This window comes from Falco naumanni, chromosome 7 (genome assembly GCF_017639655.2).
Source record: "Falco naumanni isolate bFalNau1 chromosome 7, bFalNau1.pat, whole genome shotgun sequence".
NCBI classification, from domain to species: Eukaryota; Metazoa; Chordata; class Aves; order Falconiformes; family Falconidae; genus Falco; species Falco naumanni.
Window position 1 is genome coordinate 12,711,257 of NC_054060.1, and position 18,538 is coordinate 12,729,794.

At 41.7% G+C, this 18,538-nt stretch overlaps 1 protein-coding gene across 1 annotated transcript in view; it reads left to right on the forward strand.

Annotated features, from left to right (window-relative positions):
* Nucleotides 1–289: 289 nt before the first annotated feature.
* ABHD17C (abhydrolase domain containing 17C, depalmitoylase) overlaps nucleotides 290–18,538 on the forward strand; it is a 30,549-nt gene continuing 12,300 nt past the window's right edge. Inside the window, exon 1 of the mRNA XM_040601480.1 lies at nucleotides 290–1,627. Coding sequence (XP_040457414.1) covers nucleotides 1,095–1,627 — 533 coding nt within the window. The 5' untranslated portion in view covers nucleotides 290–1,094. The remainder of the gene's footprint in view (nucleotides 1,628–18,538) is intronic.

The window sequence follows — 18,538 nt, forward strand, 5'->3', positions numbered from 1 at the left end:
CCCGCGGCCGCGGCACGTCGGAGGGGGGCCGCCCCAGCCCGCCCCTCAGCCGCGGCCCCCGGCCCCGCCGCGCATGCGCGGGAGGTGGGCGGCTGTGGCGGGGGAGGGGGCGCGAGCGCGCCTGCCGCACGTGACCGCGGCAGCGGCGGGGGGCTCCCTTAAAGGGCCAGCGGCGCGCTCCCCGCGCGGGCGGCCGCGTCCCGGCTGGGCTCGGCGGGGCCGCCGCTCCCCGCCCCTCCCCGCTTCGCCCCGCCCCTCCCGCGCACCTGCTGGGCGCCCCGCGCGGGGCCTAGGGGGCAGCCGCGAGCCGCGGCGGGCGCTGTGGGCAGTGCCGGGCCCCCGCCTCGCCCCGCCGGCACCTGCGGCGGGCGGCCCCGCTCCGCGCCCGTAACCCGGAAGCGGTGCGGCTGCGCCGGGGGGAGAGCGCCGGGACATGGCCGCTGCCTGCTCCTGCCTGCGCGCCGCAGCCGGCATGGCCCTGCCCGCCGCCACGCGCGGCTGAGCCTCGACCTTGCCTTCCCCTTCCCTCCCCTCCCCCTCCTCCGCGGGGCGCCGCCGGGAGCCTGTCGCTTCTTGCGGGGGCCGGGGCGGCGGGGCCGGGGGCGGCGCGGCGGGGAAGGGCCCTCGCCGGCGCGGTGCGCGCTCCCTGCGGGGGCGGCTCGGCGGGGGGCGGCCGCCTCCCTGTGCGGCGCCGGGCCGTGGGGCTGGGGGCGGTTTGTCGATGTGTGACTTGTTCCCGCTGGGGGGTCTCCGCTGGTGCTTTGGGGAGCTGCCGGTACCGTAGCGTTAGTTGTGGGGGGGTTAAAGGCTGGTTGTACTCCGTTTACGTTTCTGGGCTTGTGGGTTTTCTTGGCTTTTTTTGTTGTTGTTGTTGTTTGTTTTTAATTTAATTTGATTTTTTCCAAGCGCGTTTGCAGGCTTAGGAGAGCTGCACCGTTCTTGCTGAGCTGCGGTTCCTCCAAGGTTGTCGCCGTTGCGTGCTGGGAGGGCAGCTGGCAGCCTTGCGGGAAGGGGTTGCCTTGGAGCAGGGCTGCGGGCTGCTTGGCTCTGTGACTTCTTTCCAAGCGTAGGTCAGTTTTTCTCCAGTGTCTCTGATGCCAGAACAAGGCCCCAGAATGAACGGTTTCTCTCTGGGCGAGCTGTGCTGGCTGTTCTGCTGCCCGCCTTGCCCCAGCCGCATCGCCGCCAAGCTGGCCTTCCTGCCCCCCGAGCCCACCTACACGGTGCTGCAGCCTGAGCAGCAGCAGGAGGCGGGGGCGGCGGCCGGGGCAGGGACCCCCACGGGATCGGGCACCTGCAGCCTGCACCTGAGCGAGCGGGCGGACTGGCAGTATTCGCAGAGGGAACTGGATGCCGTGGAAGTGTTCTTCTCCCGCACTGCTCGAGATAACAGGCTGGGCTGCATGTTCGTACGTTGTGCCCCCACTGGCCGGTACACGCTGCTCTTCTCGCATGGTAATGCCGTGGACCTGGGCCAGATGTGCAGCTTCTACATTGGCCTTGGCTCCCGCATCAACTGCAACGTCTTCTCTTATGACTACTCTGGCTACGGGGTGAGCACCGGCAAGCCCTCCGAGAAAAACCTGTACGCAGACATTGATGCAGCCTGGCAGGCCCTCAGGACAAGGTAAATGGGTATTGGGGACAAGGTGTTTCTGTATCTCAGTTTAATCTGAATAAGTACAGCGTCTGCGCGGTTAGCCTGCTGAGAGGTGGAGGGGAAGGGTTTGTGGATGGCTTGAGTTATTTTGATGGCATCACCAGATGTTCCATCAACAGCACAATGTGATTTTCTGGATGGCTTAATTTGTTAAGAGTGTGCACACCTTCATCCTTGGGTTTTTTCTAGATTTAGGGATTTATTCAGCTGTATTACGTGTTAGCCATCACTTCACCATTGAAAGTCTTCATCTTGAGCAAGAGATACCGCACTGGTTGCAGTTTGAGCTTGCAAGGTGCAAACTCCCTTTTGTTTGCGACTTGCCCACTGCTGTCTGCTTAGGGGTAACCCAGGGGAGCCAAAGCCTTGACTGGATTTGGCAGTAGCCTGGGCTGGTGCTTACCAAGAAACCACTGGTGTTCTGTGGTGTGTCTGGGATTTCGCACAAGCTCGTGCGACAGAGACTTCTCTTTTCTCTTTTGGCAACCGAACAACTGTTACCCAATGGGTTAGGGTAGTGGGGTGGAAGGAAGAAGTGTTGACAGGTGGAAGTAGAGCTGGGGATCCTGCCAGGAGGAGATGCCGAAGTAAGTGGCATCCGAAAGGATGGAACAGCAGTGAGAAGGCACTGGCAAGGTGGCGTGGCCAGTAGGAATGGGGAGCCCTTGGCTTCTAGGAAATCCTGGGCAGGGCTGTTGCTTCTGGCTGCTTCCCACAGCTGATTGGCATCCCTGGGCCTCTGTTGCTTCTGTCTACAGAAACCGTGAGCCGCTTTTGCTGTTGCATAAGCAGTTCTTAAAGTAGGACCTTGCAGAACATACCCTGAAAGAGAGAGCTTTAAAAAGCTTAAAATTTTGCAGTAGGGCAAGAGAAAAGAACGGTGAACACTTTCTTTTCTTGGCCCAGGGATTGTGTAGATGAACTTGGCTTACGTGAAATGAGTATTTAGTGTCTTAGGGATACGTGCCAGCTTCAAAAATAGTGACAGGAGTTGTTACTAATTTAGATAATTGGCTTTTCAAGGATCTGGGGATTGGTCAGTCATGGAGTCCAAATGGCTTTTGACATTGGTCTGCCCAAGTCAAGCTAAGAACGTGGGAGAGAAAGGTGTAGGGGGAAGTTACCCTTTTGTAGCATGTGTTCTGTCTGTTAAGTGAACAAACCAAGATTCTGGGTTCATTTTCCAGGACTCTCTCTCAAAAAAAACAACCAAACAAACAAAAAAACCCCCACCCCCCAAAAACAGCCCTTCAAAAAAACCCCAAAACAAAACAAACACCACCCCCTACCACCCCTCCCAAAACTAAAATCTAGAAGTTTTACTTGACTAGAAAGAATATGGGTTTACATAAATAAATAATTTTGGTATGCTGTATGCAGAATAAATTATTAAGTACCACTATTTTGCATATGGATGACTTAAATAATGTTTAAGGGATGGAAAGTGCTATGTCTAAGCCAAGCCTAGTTAATGCTTGTCCTTCAGTTGCTGTGTTTTCTGTTTCACTAAATGCTTAGTTGATATTTTTTCATTAAAGCCTTCTAGAGCTCTGAAAAAATGCTTCACATCTGCCTGGAAGTGCTCCTGTCTTGACAGGCATTTAGTACATGTTTAAGATCTACGTAGATAGAGAAACAAGGGGTTCTACACTTCAGTCTTTGAGAAGCCTGACCAAGTAGATGATGCCAACATATCTCTACCTTGCTCTGAGAGGATTGGGTGCTTTTATATAAACAGTGAATGGAGAAGTATATAGTTTTCCATTAGAGTCCTTTCTGTGGTTTATGTAAGATCTAGGTTCTGCTTTCCCCCTTAAATTAAGGGGTTGAAATTTGCCAGCTCTTACTTTGCCATGTTTGAAAATCCCACATCTTAGTGCTACCTTGAGAGTACTGTTAGAGTAGTTGTGTTACCATTCGTTAGATTTTTTTGGGAGCCACAGGAAATACTGCAGTATTTTAGGTGCCCAGTAAAAAAAGTGTAAGCTTAAAAAAAATAAGATTCTGTCTATTGACAGGTGACTGTCAGATATGAGGCAAAGCAATAATCTTTCTGCTGATGGATTCTCGAAGCGGTAGTGTGAACTTTAGGAGAATGATCATTTCTTAGCCCCTTGTAATAAGTCCAAGTGGCTCACAATTAAGTGAAATATTCTGCTGTAAAAATACAAGTCTGCCCCTTGAGGGAAAGTGTCATATCATACCATTTCTGCTGCAGCAGTTCATTGGTAGCTTTCAAGAGTTTGTGTATGCTTTCATTCTTAATGCAAATTCCTGACGTTTGGCCTGTAGTCATATGGCAGTGAACTGTAATGCAGAGTTAAAAGTGAAGTCTTAAAATAAGAGGTTCTCTATGCCATCGAAAGCATTTGGTCATCTGTGCTAAGTTCTGTGGGAAGTTGCTGCTCTTCTGAATCCAGCAGGCGTTCCACCTGGCAGCAGAAAGGAATCATGAAAATGCTGGAAGATCGATTCTTTCTTTTCTCTTTAAATTGTGCCTTTGAAGTACCACTGATACCTGGCAAAAAGAAATTTTTCTGTGTATTTTGAAAGTTAAAAGAATTAACCCTACACTTGGATGAAACAGATTTCTGCCAAATTTTAGAAATGATGGTGAGCTGGATGTGGTTGCAAACATGGCTGCGAAGTCTGACTGTATATTTTTTCAAGGTACTGATAGTGGATCTTGTTATTACATGCATATTTAGGTATCAAACTTCACATAACTTAATTGTAAAACTATCTTGTAAACAGTGGATGAAAGAGTCATCAAATTTTTTTGTTCGGTTTCAGTTATCAGCCTGTCTTTGGAAAATCAGTGTCAACTATTCTTTGTTCTTTTAGTCTTTATAAAGGTTAACTTATCTTCCTTAACTCTAATTAAATGAGCCTATCTTCTCATGAATAAAGTATACTCTTAAGTGATAATTTTAGTAATTGGTAAGTTTGAATGCTAACTGTCTTTCAGCCCAGGTAAAGGTGTTGACTTCATTCCCTTGAAATGAGTTCTTACAGATGTTCCTTCAGAGGTCTGACTGTAGCATTGGTTGCTCTAGGTCCAATGTTGAGTATTAATCAGTAATTAATTTGGCCTTTCACGTGTATCTGTTTCCACTTGATTAACGTATTTCCATCTGGCATCTAAATATTTCTCAAAAAGAATCTTCTGTTTATTGCTTCGGGTGACGTTTTTTCTGAGTGTTTTATTGTAGGCAAGTTGGTCTGTTTCTGTTCCGTTTGTTCCAGAACCATATGGAAGAGAAGCCTTATCTGACTCCTCTCTCGTGGTCCGTATGGTTTCAAGTTACTGCTTTTTATTTGGATGTGCTTAACTCTTAGCCTAATATCTGAGTGACTTAGTACAACATCTGCACAGAAGGACTTGATTGTCATCTTCCTCCCCCCCCTTTCCTGAATTCCACATGGGAAGGTTAAACTTTCTAACACTTCTACATTAAGACAATGTACAGTGCTTAAAAACAGGATACACGCTTAGGGTTTGGGTACAGTGCTTAAGCACAAAACCATGACTGCTTTGTTGATTGCTTGCTATTTATATTAAAATCAATTTGTATGTTCTTTAAAAATTTGGAGATTTGTGAAATGTTTTAAAATCTCAGTCCAATAAAAGAAGGTACTTTTTCCCCCTTTCTCTGCTGCTGTAGTAATTAAAGAGGAGAACCTGTTAGTGTATCTCTTACATATTGAAAGGAGGTGAAGAAGGAGTAGTTAATAAATAGTTTAGAAAAGCTGTTCTTGTTGCATTTAACAAAATACATCTTGACATTTTTTTTTATGGTGCACAGTATAAACTAGCGTCCTTTGTTTCTATTTAAGCTTTTGCTAAATGACAGATGTTACTGTAATGTTTAAATCCTTCATTCTCAGCACATGCACAGTTGAGCTTGTCTTTCAGTTCATAGGAGAGCGCCGGTTCACTTCCATTTTTCATTATGCTTCTTGGTCAATATGGGATGATGGAAGGAATTGAATTGTGAAATGGTATAGTAAAATGCAAGGGCTTTTGATCAGTGCATAGCAGATAGTTTAAAGTGGTTTTTTTAAAGCTTTTTCCCCCGATGTAATTTAGAGAAATCCTCCAAAACAACCTCCAAAACCTTTTATTATATGGGAATTTTGTTATTTGTAGTGCTGATGGTCAGTCTCCCCTTATTGCTGTTTCCTTTGCAGGAGTTGGTGGAAAAGTGTTACTTTTCATTTGCATAAAATTAGGAAACTCACCTAATTGGATTAGCCTGGAGTGATAGCTAATCTTCGGAGGTTGTGTCAGTTTAGTTTGTCTCCATTTGGATTTGCTGAAGTCGTTACAGCTTTCTAGGTGAATAATAGCTTCAGGGTTTTTTACCTTGATTTATCAAAAGAGTTAATTTAAACTTTAATTTTCTTTGCAGCAGAATCTTCTTTCACTAGCACTGTGTTTCTGTGCGTGATCTAACCTGAGTTCTTTAGATTCAATACTTCAAGGTTTTGATAAAAAGTTACCAACTAAATTCCTGACACGGCCAAAGGCAGTGCTTGGTGGAGTCATGATAACTAGTCCTGGAGTAACAGAGATTCCATTGTTCATGGTGCGTCACGTAGTAGATTATTCTGTCATTGACTTCAATAGGGTTTTTTCCGCTTCCAGTTTTTGCATAATATCGGTATGATGTGTGCAAAGCATTATTTAAAGAGACTATTCTGTAAAACTTAACTTATTCTACCTGCCATGGTCAGTACTTCACAAAAAAACGCATACAACTTTGTTCAGAAATAGAATCACACCGAACAGTCTCCCATTCTTGTCTGTGCAGTGAGCAGAGACTAATTCAGATGATGAGCATCGCAGGGACAAATACCAACAACTGTTCAAAACAGGTGCTCTGATGTTCAAAGTTATGCAAAATGTTTACTGAGCTTTGGCATCATATTACATAGTTTAGTCACCAAAGTAAAAGTAGTTTTGTTAAGTATTTTCCTATTTCTGTCAGGACTTCAAGATCAAAGCTTGTTTAAAAAAATCTGTTTTTTTCACTGTCAAGAATATTTTGCAACTAGTGTTATTTGGGAATAAATATAAGCTGCCAAAGAGCCTTTGGCTAACTATATTTGTTATCCTGAGTGTAGATAGTCCTGAAATTCAGCTGCCTGAACTGGAGGTGTTCGCTTATGCTGCCGTACAAAGGTTGTAGAACCTGGGTCTCAACATTGTCAGAGCATTGAACGAGAAGGTTTCTAGAGGAGCACACTGTTAAATCCTACATGCTGAAGTAACTGAAGGTTTCTGTCTGCTTTTTAGCGCTAACCTGCGTGAAGTGCGCAAGAAAGGAAGGGGAAAAGCTTGCCTTTCTCCCATTCAGGATAGCAAAGCGTGTCACCTTTTGAGACTGAGCTGATGGTTGTTACACAGTGGCTGTTTGACCTGTGGATTTGTTCAGGTTGTTCTTAACTCTTAAACTGGGGTGTAACCTGGACCGTGTAAACCTCAGTGGTTTTACTCTGAAGCCAGGGTCAATCTCCAGTCCATTGCAACCTCAAAACTAAAAATCTGTCCAAAATTCAGGTTTTATCCTCTGTTACTCTGCTATTTTGGAGTGTTTCTAAGTGCTGGGCTAGGTTTACACTAGCTTGTTCCTTGTGAGCATCAGTAAAATGAACAAAGAATAAATAAAAAACCCAAAGCACAGTTAGCAATGCTGCCCAGGACTGTAGATGCCTGTGTGTATAATAGGTGGAGAACCTTTCAAGCTGTGCAAGTCTGCCAGCAACTGGTTTTGTGGGGAAAATGGATGCTTCTGGAGGAAATGGATATTTGTATTTCCATATTGAATGAAGAAAACGGGTTCTTTTTGGTTTTCTAGGGTTTTTTTGGTCCTGTGATGCTTCCTCATGTGGAGATAGACAAATACAAAGGCAATGCCAAGCAAGTAGCTGTTTGGAGCCCGAATGCATTTCATGGCTTGTTTTAATATGACATTTGCCTGGTGGAGAGGGCAATGGGATTATAGCAACTTCCAAACCTTGCCCCAAAACCACTTTTAAGCAAAATATTGAGAAATTAGTTCCTCAGTTGCATTTTTTTGTTGGCTTTAAAGCCAACAGTTTTAAAATTATGTAGCACTAATAAATTAAATGAACAAATAACAGCTTTTTTTCTTTTCCTAAAGCCAGTAATAAATTTAATTAATAACTGACATTTCCTTTTGCCATCCCTCCCAATTACAAATCAATTACAAGGCTGCATTGGAAGCAGTTGAAATAATTGGTGAAATAAGCTATGAATGTGTTGTACCTGACATGCTTGTACACATACAGGCTTGCTTTTGCCAGTTAGACCTTAAAACCAGCAGAAAATCTTCCTCCCATTAGGAGATAGTTTCAGTTGCCTCTGCACTTGAGAGTAATTGAAGGCACTTATCTGTGTGCAAGATGAGGGATTCCTTGTGTTTTCTTGAATCTAGGAAAGGCACACCTTTACGATTTTTGAATGCTGGTGGCTCTTAAGTCTCACTTCGTGTTAATTTTAGTATACATTGACTGTTTCTCTTGATCTGAAACAAGTATTGTTTTTTGCCTAACTCTGAAATCCTGAGTTTGTAAGGCCTAAAATAAAATAGGTGGACAAACTGCTTGTGTCCACTCGAGTCAGTGGGTAGCAGATAACTGCGGATAACTGATGTTGCTTAGAGACTAGTACTTGTGAATTGAATATAAGGGGTTTCAGTGACCCGTGCACTACTGCTTCATCTTGACTGTCCTGCTTTCCATTTTTTTAGATGAATGACTTACATTGGTCTTGTATACTCAGCCTGACATCTGATGAGGAAGCTGATTTTCATTCTTGCTTCTCAAACTGAGTGTTTTGTTGGTGTGGGGCTTTTAATGTGTCGGGTTCTGTGAGCAATGGAGGTGTGTGATTGTAAACCCAGGAAACTCTGTATGAACGCAGAGGAACAAAGGTGCTTTTAATAGAGGCTAAGAATGTAGAATGGGTTGAATAGTGCATGGTGTCTAAGGAACATCATTGCATTCTTTATTCCGAAGGCCAATTTGAGAAAAATGGGTTATTGTAGCATGTTTGCACATTAAGCTATGCTGCCTGCAAACAATCACAGAAAGGTGCAAACTTAGGCCAGTTGTATAATGACAGTGTTATACTGGCATTATCTATATCCATATCTTTATATTTTTTAACCACTATGTTACCTTTATAGAACAAAGCCTCTCCTATTGGCATTACTCATTGTGGTTGGATTTGCTGACTGAGACCTAATAACGCAAAGGCACAAAATTGTGCTGAACAGTAGGATCTGGCTCATTGCCCACCCACCTTCCCACCCTTGGTTTCATGTCTCCTGTTGAGCACATGCACGTTTTTGGAAAAAATCCCTACAATTGTGAAATAAACCTGCCATGTCTCGTCTTTCAAAAAGGGGAATTCCATGTGGGTTCACAAATGAAGAGTGATGTTGATGTGGAAGATGAGCTTTTAAGTTAGTATACTTGCCTCAAAGTTCAGAAGGAAAAAATTAAGTTAGAGATAATCTCAAAGCATTACCTCTGGGGTTTTTGTATTGCAAATTTATTAGAAAAACTTCATGTATGCTTTCCTGACTGTAATATTTGTTGGTACAGTCTCTTGAAATTCTTTCGAGGTACACCTTTCAAGGTGAAAATGCTTTTTTTTAACTGTTAATTTGAAATGAATTGTTGGTTTAGACAGTTTGGGGTATGCTTTTAGGAAGAGCTGTGTTACCATGCCTGATTAAAAAATCCCGCTTACATATAGAAAAGTTACTTTAAGACTCTTGTGAGCCTTGTTTATCAGCCAAGCCATGCTGCTGAAACAAGCTGCATACATTGGGGGCTGGCAAATAACCCTCCTCAAGGCATGCAGTGTCGGCTGGGAGCTCAAAGATTTTTTAAAAATGTTGTTTCTACAGGACACTGCCAAGTTTCTTAAGATCCCAGTATGTTAAACCAGTGAAATTTTAACTTTGTGAAGTGGCATGGCCGTTTCTTTTTGCGTGCAGCAAATGAACAACTATGGAGTAATGGTTAATGGGATCCAACAAGCCTGAAAACTGAGAGCAGCTTCAGCATGTTTCTCAGGAAAGCACCCTTTAAATAATACGGCTTGAAATGTTTCCCTTATTAATAAGATTGTTTAGAAAGGGTTTTGCTCAGATTATGGGATCTTTCTGGACATTCCTTGTCTTTGCTGACATTTAGTTAGCTTTGCTTTGGATGTTCTCATAGAACTTGAAAAACAGTGTTTAAGATCAGCAAAGAAGCGAAACCAGCTATATATTTTTTTCCAGTGTGCAGATAAACTGGGATAAGGTTCAGATTATTTTATCATTATTCCATGAATGTTAATGGCTATTTATAGAAATTAAACAAGCCACTTCGATTTAACTAATACACTATTCAATAAATTGCAAGCCTTAATTATATGCAAAATAAGAGAAACCAGCTGTAATATGGGGGTAGGCTTCTGTTAAGCTTTTTTGCAACCAAAATGGTGTACGGAACCATCTACACTTTAAAGGAAATTTTGAGTAGTTAATTTGCTGCCTTGAGCACTGGACTGGTTGGTTTGTACAGATCTTGGTCTTTGTCCCACTTCTGTGTAGTCTTCCCCAACATCTGATGAATTTATTTAAGTAGGATGTTGGCTGTATGACAGCTTGGGGAAAGTGGCATCTTTCAAGAAAATGGCCTTGTCTTTGAAGCATGTTCTCCAGGATAAATTTACAAAACTCTTCTCCAAAGTGCTATTTGTTCTTTATAGCTTAATTTCTCACAAAAGTGTGTGTATATTTTGGTGTGTTGTGTTGGTTTTGTTGGTTTTTTTGTTTGTGGGTTTTTTTGGTTTGTGTTTTTTTTTTTTTTAGTGAAGTAGCTGATTTGGTATAATATTTATTTAGGAGGTGTTCCCTGGAGAATTCTTACATTGAGGGAGCTGGTCAAGAGCCAGCCTATCTCCTCCTTCCCCCAAGACTGGAATGTACCTCACCTCGCATCTTAAGTTGTACTACACATTTTCTTCATAGTATTTCTTGTTGTTCTCTACTGTGAAAACCTCGTCTATTTTTCTAGTAAAGCATGGGTTTTAATGTGTCTTAAAAATACTACAGAAAAAGTTTGTGTTCCAGTCTGAGTACTGGCATCTTGGCAAGTTTAACCAACTACCAGTGTTGTAGAAAGAGGTGGGGCAGTTTCAGCTACAGTTTTGCTATTTATATGCATACTATTTCGTGAACATGTAACCTTTGCCTCAGATTGATTAATAAGTACACTGTGAGTTAGCATATATTGCAGGCATCTCTTTCTGATGCAAGAAGTACCCTTTCAGAGGAGCCAGTACTGTAGTTTAAGATATTAAGTGGTGGTTAAACCTTAAGTCTGACCAGTATGCCTAGAAGGTTTTGGCTTTTGCTGAACCTCTGCCAGCTTCCAAACTTCTCTTTCTTGGATACAAAACCCTCTGCCTTCTCCCTTGAGCTCTTGCTAATTATTCCTGTAGTGTGACGTTCGCTTCTAAAGCCCCCTGTGCATAAAACCAGTACTAGTTCTTTATCCTGTTTTTGAAATGTATACCAAAAAATCATTCTGATAATGCAGATACTATCTGCAAAGATATACAGGCACAAATATAGTTGTCGTCTTAAAAAATAATTCTTTTGATTTTTATTTGCATTAACGACTAACAAAGATGTTAGAATGTACTTGAATGTAACTTGGATCTGAATTCTTGATGTGAAAGATAAGATTGTCATAAATCCTCAGTGTTCACTCTGTTTTGTAGAGGGTTGTAAGGTTTCCTTAGTTTACTGAGTTCTTTTCTGTCCTGAGACTAAGCAAACTGGTGCCAGATACACCACCCTTCCAAACTGGATGCCCCTCTGTCAGAGCTGATCTGAGATCTGTAGACTGTTTTGCTTAGAGCACTGGACAGACACTATTGAGATAAATAAGATCTGGCATCTTCCAGTTATTTCGGGAAATTACTCTTTCCATTCCAAAATCCACTTTAGTAATTAATGCACATGATGAGGAACATTAAACCTGAGGATCTTGGATGATTCTTAGCTGGATACAGTTCTAAACTTGTTGTATTTCAGCAGCAGGAGAAACTGAACTAAAGATTGTTAGTCTCTTTGGTTGGACATTCGCTGCAATTTTCTGTTTTGTTGGGGTTTTTTTATTATTATGAAGTGAATGTTGATTTGAAATAAAGGAAGCGATGTAGCTTAAACTTGGCTAATTTTATTCTTGAGATGTTGAGGAGAGAGCAGGAACTTGATTTAGCAGACGTTCTTTATCGTTTGTTACTCTGGTTTTCTTCCTTCCACTATTCCCAGTGCTTCAGGGTGACAGTCTGATGTGAACTATGTTCTTTCCTGCTCTTCACTGTAAAACTGATCAGACTTCCTCTTCAAGTTTGTTTGTTTGTTTTGGGGGGGGGGGGGAATGTGTTGGGGTTTTTTTTTGTTTTTAATTCTCATTAGATAGTTCTGTTTTTGCCTCTGTCCTGGAAGCTTTGTGGTACTAAGAGAAAAAGAAACTCTATTAATTTGTAAAATGAAACTGTGTGCAGAGCTAAATATGAAAAATGTGTGTTGCGTGAGAACTGCTAATAACTAAAAGTGCGTGTGTGGTGAAATGGTGAATGGAGAAAATCTACATAACCAAAATGTTACTACAAATTGGCATTTGGCCATAATGTGGATGTTAATACACCTACTTTTCCAAGTACTACACTGTTATCTGTTATTGCAAAAATAGAAACTCCAACAGTACAAGACTTCTTTATGCTATGCTGGTTTATTGGTAGGCAGTTAAGTGCCAGTGTGGCATGTACTGGAATTACTAAGGTTTTTTTCCTGCATAACCAGTTGTTCCCTGGTGATACCGCAATCAAGTAGGGAGCCTGCTTGCTTTACGAGGACTGTATCACAGTTGGAGGCAAATAGGATGCTGAGTAACATCAGGAAGCTGCTTCTCTTAACTTATTTATTTATTAATTTTCTAAGATGCATCTGCAGGTCAGTTTCTACCTTTAGCATCAGCTGAAATAATGCACTTAAGTGATTGCATTAACAGTTGTCCTCAGTGCACTGCTAGGTACTTCTGCTTCTTGTGGCTGTTAATTGGTAAGCATAATTTTTGAGGGAAAAATAATTAACCACCAAAAAACCTACAAAAGCAATTTGCCTTGCTAACTGGGTACGTTGACAGAAAACAAAGCATGCAAGTATGCTGTTTGACCATCATTAAAACCTCTTTATTTGTGCAATCTGGGCAAAATGTCTTATACTCCATAGAAGCTCGGATGATCCCAGATAAGATAGCTGAATAAGCTGAGCAAGTATATATGACCTGGTTTCAGGACTGAATTTTCTGATGTGAGTTTAAGAAAGTCAAGAAAGTCGGTACTTTTCTAAATGTACAGATGTACTGTTCCCATTTCTTAGATTAACATTTGTTACTTTAGAATAGATAAAACTTACTGATACTTAATGGTTTCACGTAAAATTAAATGCAGATACTGTTTCTGTAATGATTTATTTTTGGTGCGGTCTTTTCAAGTTCCTGGAGAGCACAAGGCATGCTTCATGAGCACATCCACCAAACGAGAGAAACTTTGATTCTGTGCTAAAGTTTATTGTTCGTAATTCTAAGTAGTATTTACTGGGAGAAGGGAGGAAGGATTTTGACCCTGGGTTTGTGATGATCAAGACTCTGGCTAGGAAATCTGATTTTTAAGCTCTGAACTAGTTGTCTGTGGTTTGCTGGTTTAGAACATCTGGTGCTGTTAATCCTGGTGATTGCTATATATTTTTTAATCATCTTAGCTTCGTATTGACTGTTACTTGGGCCTGAACACTCATTGTGCTAAAAGTTCATTAAAGGAGCATGTGCAAGAGGAAAACAAAGTGTAAAACAGTGCAGGTTTAAATATTGGCTTGATAACGTACAGATTTTGTGGAGTCACAGATGTTTAATCCTAGTAGAGTCAAGTCAGCCCATATTTGAGCAACAGGAATGGAAGAACTTGAGGATGCTTAGGAAGAAAGGAACTGATGAGTCGGATTTAAAAGTCAGTGCCAGTACAAAAATGACACAGAGAAAGAAAGAACACTCAGCTTGTCTTGTTTTCTGCAAAGATGCTGGAAGAATCTTTTCTAGTAATAGATTGCTTTCATGAAACGAGTGTCTTCTGTTTGACAGTTGTCACTTGGTATTTGTTGGAATATTTAACAAATCTAGCTGAAAATGGATAATTGAGTGAAGGCAGGAGAGACTCATCGGGAGAGTAGTGTATCTCTGTGAGGCTGTGAATTTGCCAGTTCTTTGACAGCAGATGCTTAAGTGCGTAAAGCGCAGTGTTTGGAGCAGTTACAAAATTGGTATGTGTTTTCTTCACTTATCTGAGGGGGTGAGGGGGAAGAATAGAGGTTACGTGTCATTTAACCAAGCAGGATTTATTCCTATTTATGGCTCACAAGACAAGTCAGTGCAGAGGAAATGCCTATTATTTTGATTTTTAAATCCAAAGAAGATACTGCCTTTCTTTAAATCTGTGGAAATGGTTAGAGTAATGTGAAGATATGTGAAATACTTCCAGAGAATTAAAAGGACTATCCAAGCAGGGTGTGTGGTCTCCTGGATAACACAGGCCATGACGCTTCTTCAGTTGACTTCTGCATAAGCTCTTCAGTGTTTATGAGATAGTGCATATCCTTGAGAGAAGCCCATTCTTATTAAATAACTTTGTTCTTCTACAGTGCTTGAGCATATTAATGTAAGTTTATAAAGGAAAGAGAAATCCTACTGCCAGCTGAGTCATCTTGATATAATGCTGGCTGATAAAATATTCATATACTGGGGACAGATGCATTCATCTGCAGTCAGTTCTTTTTAGGAATATTAGACCAGTTCATTGGTACTAATCCCTTTTGTATCAGGACCTTTCTGTCATTCTTGTACTGCATTCTGCCTTTCTGTCCTCTCATCCCTTTCCTATCGGAGACTCTCAAGTCGCTGCCAGAGCTATAGTAATGCTTCTGGATGGGTAAAATTCTGCACCTAGTTTGCTTGTGTACTTGCAAGGCCTTTTCCATTCCAGCTCCCATCTTGGACTCTGGCTCTGGTGCTCTGTGGGAGAGACTGCAATCAGATTTCCAGGGATCTTTGAAAAACACTGTGAAAATGGCTTTAACTTGGTCTGCTGTAATAGGATTTCAGATGCAAGCACCTGCTGTTTGTTGAGAAGGTTCAACTTTTTCTTTGTTCTCCTCTGCTAGCATTATGGGGATAATCCTTGAATCTTTTTTTATCAGCCTATTTTCTGGATGTAGTTAAAATTCTCTGTAAGTGACATAAGGAAGGTGCTGTATCAATGCCACATATTTCACATATAATGGCTTGTAAGATATATCAAAGAATCGTACCAAAACTAGTCATTTAATGCTGTTAATCTTTGAAAATGTGAGGTTCTTTGTAAAACCTGTAGGTGAAATAGCTTTTACTTAGAGACTGAAATGTAAATGAAATTACATGAAATAGGCAGAAGAGAATGCAGAAGGAAGGCAAGAATAGGAAAAAAAACCAAACACCAGCAGAACCAAACAAATCACAAAACAGAAACCATACCTCCAAAAGAAAAAGCTAATTAGTTGAATTAAAGCAGTGGTGGGACTAGTTACCTGAGTAGGTCTAGGGTCAAGTGCTATAGGTATCCACATTTGAGTGGTCTGCTTTGGATTTGTTTTTTTCATCTGGCCTTCCTAATATTATTCTCCAAAGGATTAATTCCAGTTTAGCAAATCACTTAATTTTTCTAGAGCATTTAAACAATTGCCTTCAGCAGAATTTATGTCTATTTTCATTTTAATATCTTTGGGCTGGGAATGCCTTTTTATTAAGTTACAGTGTGTATAACCAGGTGTTGAAAAAAAAAAAAAAGTATGAGATTTTAGGTGAGCTTTGCAGTTTGATTACAGTTTAGGGTTTAGTCGTGTTTCATTATGTGCTTATACAGTAATAACTGTATTTTCAGAAACTACAACCTGATACATGTAAAGAACTCGGTTTTTAACTGGTTCCATTTCTTTTTGCCTTGACTGTTCTGTTTTGTACACCTCAGCAGTTGTTCCCTGCTTTGTGAGCAGCTGAGCTGTGCCTGGTGGAAGGGCAGAAATGTTGGAGACGGGTGGAGCCGGCAGCAGCTCCAGGAAAAGCCAGTGCACTTTCTCAGATAACTAATCCCCAAGTCGTGAGTCAGAGGTTTAAGTCTTGCATAGGTGCAGCTCATGGCAATTAGTGTTGTGGCGGGATGGCCCTCAACTATCACGTGGTGCTATAGGTATGTAGAGGTAAGGAAAATATATCAGAAAGCTGGTGGGGTTTTTTGGAAAGGAGTCAGGGTAGGAGCTGTGCTCAAGATGATCAGAGCACCTCTGACACATCAAACAGATTGGAGTACTAAAAGAGTAACACAGTGCTCCCGAACAAAAACGCTTTGAGAACTGCTGGAGAGCAGCAAGATTGTTTCCTCCAGGCTGGTGAAGCCTCAGCCTCCCAGTGCTGAGCCAAGGCTGGTGAGGGGGGTTACGTGATGGGCTTAGGAGCTGAGCCAGAGTTTTCAGTCTTGGGAATAAGGCAAGGCTCTCCAGCTGGGCAGTAACTGAAATCTAAGAAACGGCTATGAAAGCACAAAACTTGTGGAGAACCATAACCGGCGTTAATATTTGCACTCGGTTTTTTTTTTTAACGTTTCCTCAGGAATCAGTTTCTGTGTTAGTTGACACATACTTGTTTTAACTGAAGTCTTTATATTAAAAGATACTGTTTAGGTACATGGATATCATCAAATCTTTCTTTTTCTTCATAACAACCCTCATAGGAGTGCAGTTTTAGGGAGCAGTTTACCTCACTTTTTCAGCTTTTGAGTGTAGGATATCCAAAGTGGAAAATGCAGGCTTTTTGCAACAGTAAAAGGATTGTTGGAGTTTTAATACCATGTTTGTTGCATGTTGTGAGGAGCATGCTCATCTGTCTTAGCTCTGCTGTGTTATAAAACACAGAGTATGATGTGTGCAACTGAAAGAAAAATACCACAGCAGGACAGAGATGAGATAGAAGCTGGGAGTGAAGATAATGTATCTTCTGGAGCAAGAAATTCTATAGACTGAGCTGCTCTGTGAAAGTAGCAGAATTTTCTCTGCTGTCTCAGGTTATTTGAATGTAGCTCAGAGACTGGCCATATAGATTTTGTACACTGGTTACAGTAAAGAGTATATAATAGAATGTAGCTGACTGAGTTTTTGTGAATTATTGATGCTGTGGTCATGAAGATAGTTCTTAGTGGACAGTAAAGGTTTCCTGTCTTTGATAAATAAAGCTTAAGACTTCTGTATCCCATGTTTATTTGCTACAGAGCTTCTTAACTTTAACAAGGTATTTTGCATTTAATTAACTCCAGTGCTCTAGTTTTAAAATAGCTGGAGTGAGAGATCATTTTAGTATGCCATGTACCCATTGTGCCTTGGGACTAAATGGTGTAAAACAAGATTGCTCTAGGAAGGCACTCTGGGAGATGCAGGAAACTGAAGAGTAGAGGTGATGTGTGTATCTTCAAAACCATAACCTTGTGACAGAGATGCAGAACTCCAGTTGATTTCTGAGGCTGCTGAAGCAAAGAAAGCTGGGGGTGGGTGGGAATTACACTTTAATATATTCATATGTCTAAGTCCTATTTCCACTGTTACTAGCCTCTTGTATTTCAATGTACAGTGGTTTCTGATTGCACTTGCTCCTGTGATCAGGGAAATAAGATAAACCCCCCAGCATCTAGGGGGGTTTAGTTAAGCATTCATTTAGGAAAGTGCTCCCTCTCGTTGCCTGAATGCAGACTTGAGTATTGGAGTGTTATTCACCTGTTGCCATAAAATAGTGGAATGATAAAGTTTGGAGTTCAAACAGAATTCTCAGCCACCAGTACTGGTTTTGTTGGATGTCCTGCAGGAGTCTGGTTTTGCTTGTTAGTGGCCGCCTTGCTCACTTGCGCTCAATACGAAAGGGTTAATGATTGTAGAGGCAGAGTTATGTTGTTGTCTTCTATCAGCATGCCCATGGCACAAATTCCTGCTTAAATTTCGATGCACATTTAATGAAAACTGTTTGCTCATTCCCTGCTATCCAGGGAAAAAAACAAAACCCTCAGTCAGGCAGAAGCAACTGTTCCAAATCTGTTTGTTGTTTATACATACAACTGCTAGTTCATGTGGTAGACAAATGAGCAACCTAACATAAACCGAACACCAAAATTGAGTATTCTGGGTTATTGTGGTGGTGAAAAGTCACGTTATAAATACAGTTGAGTTCTCAGTACAAGAGAAAACAAAGGAATGTTTACTTTGTAGCTCCTTAAATTAAAAAAAAAAAAAAATCTGCTCTACAAGCACAGATTGCATATTTTCTGCCCGTTCTGGCTTTTGTATCTCAGCATTTTGCCACTCTTCAGCTAGCTTGGAAGAGATTTCTTCCAGAGTGCAAGTTTGCAAAAGTTTTCTTTCCTGACTGATGATGCATACTACCTTCTTTTTTTTTTTAATGCTCTTTCTTTCACTTCTCTTTTGACTCTTATTTCTGGAAAATGCTTGAAAAATTAGAATGGATGGACACAGTCTGATTGCAGTTGTCAAACTGTCTCTGCTGTGAGGTCATTAATATAAACGGTTGTGAGGACAGAGCCTGATTTATGAGTAACAGAAGACGGACCGCAGGCTGGACCCGCTGCCTGCCTGGTTACTTAACAGTGGCACAGCTGGGCTGGCGGTAGCGTGGTGCTAAGTTGGCTTAAAAATA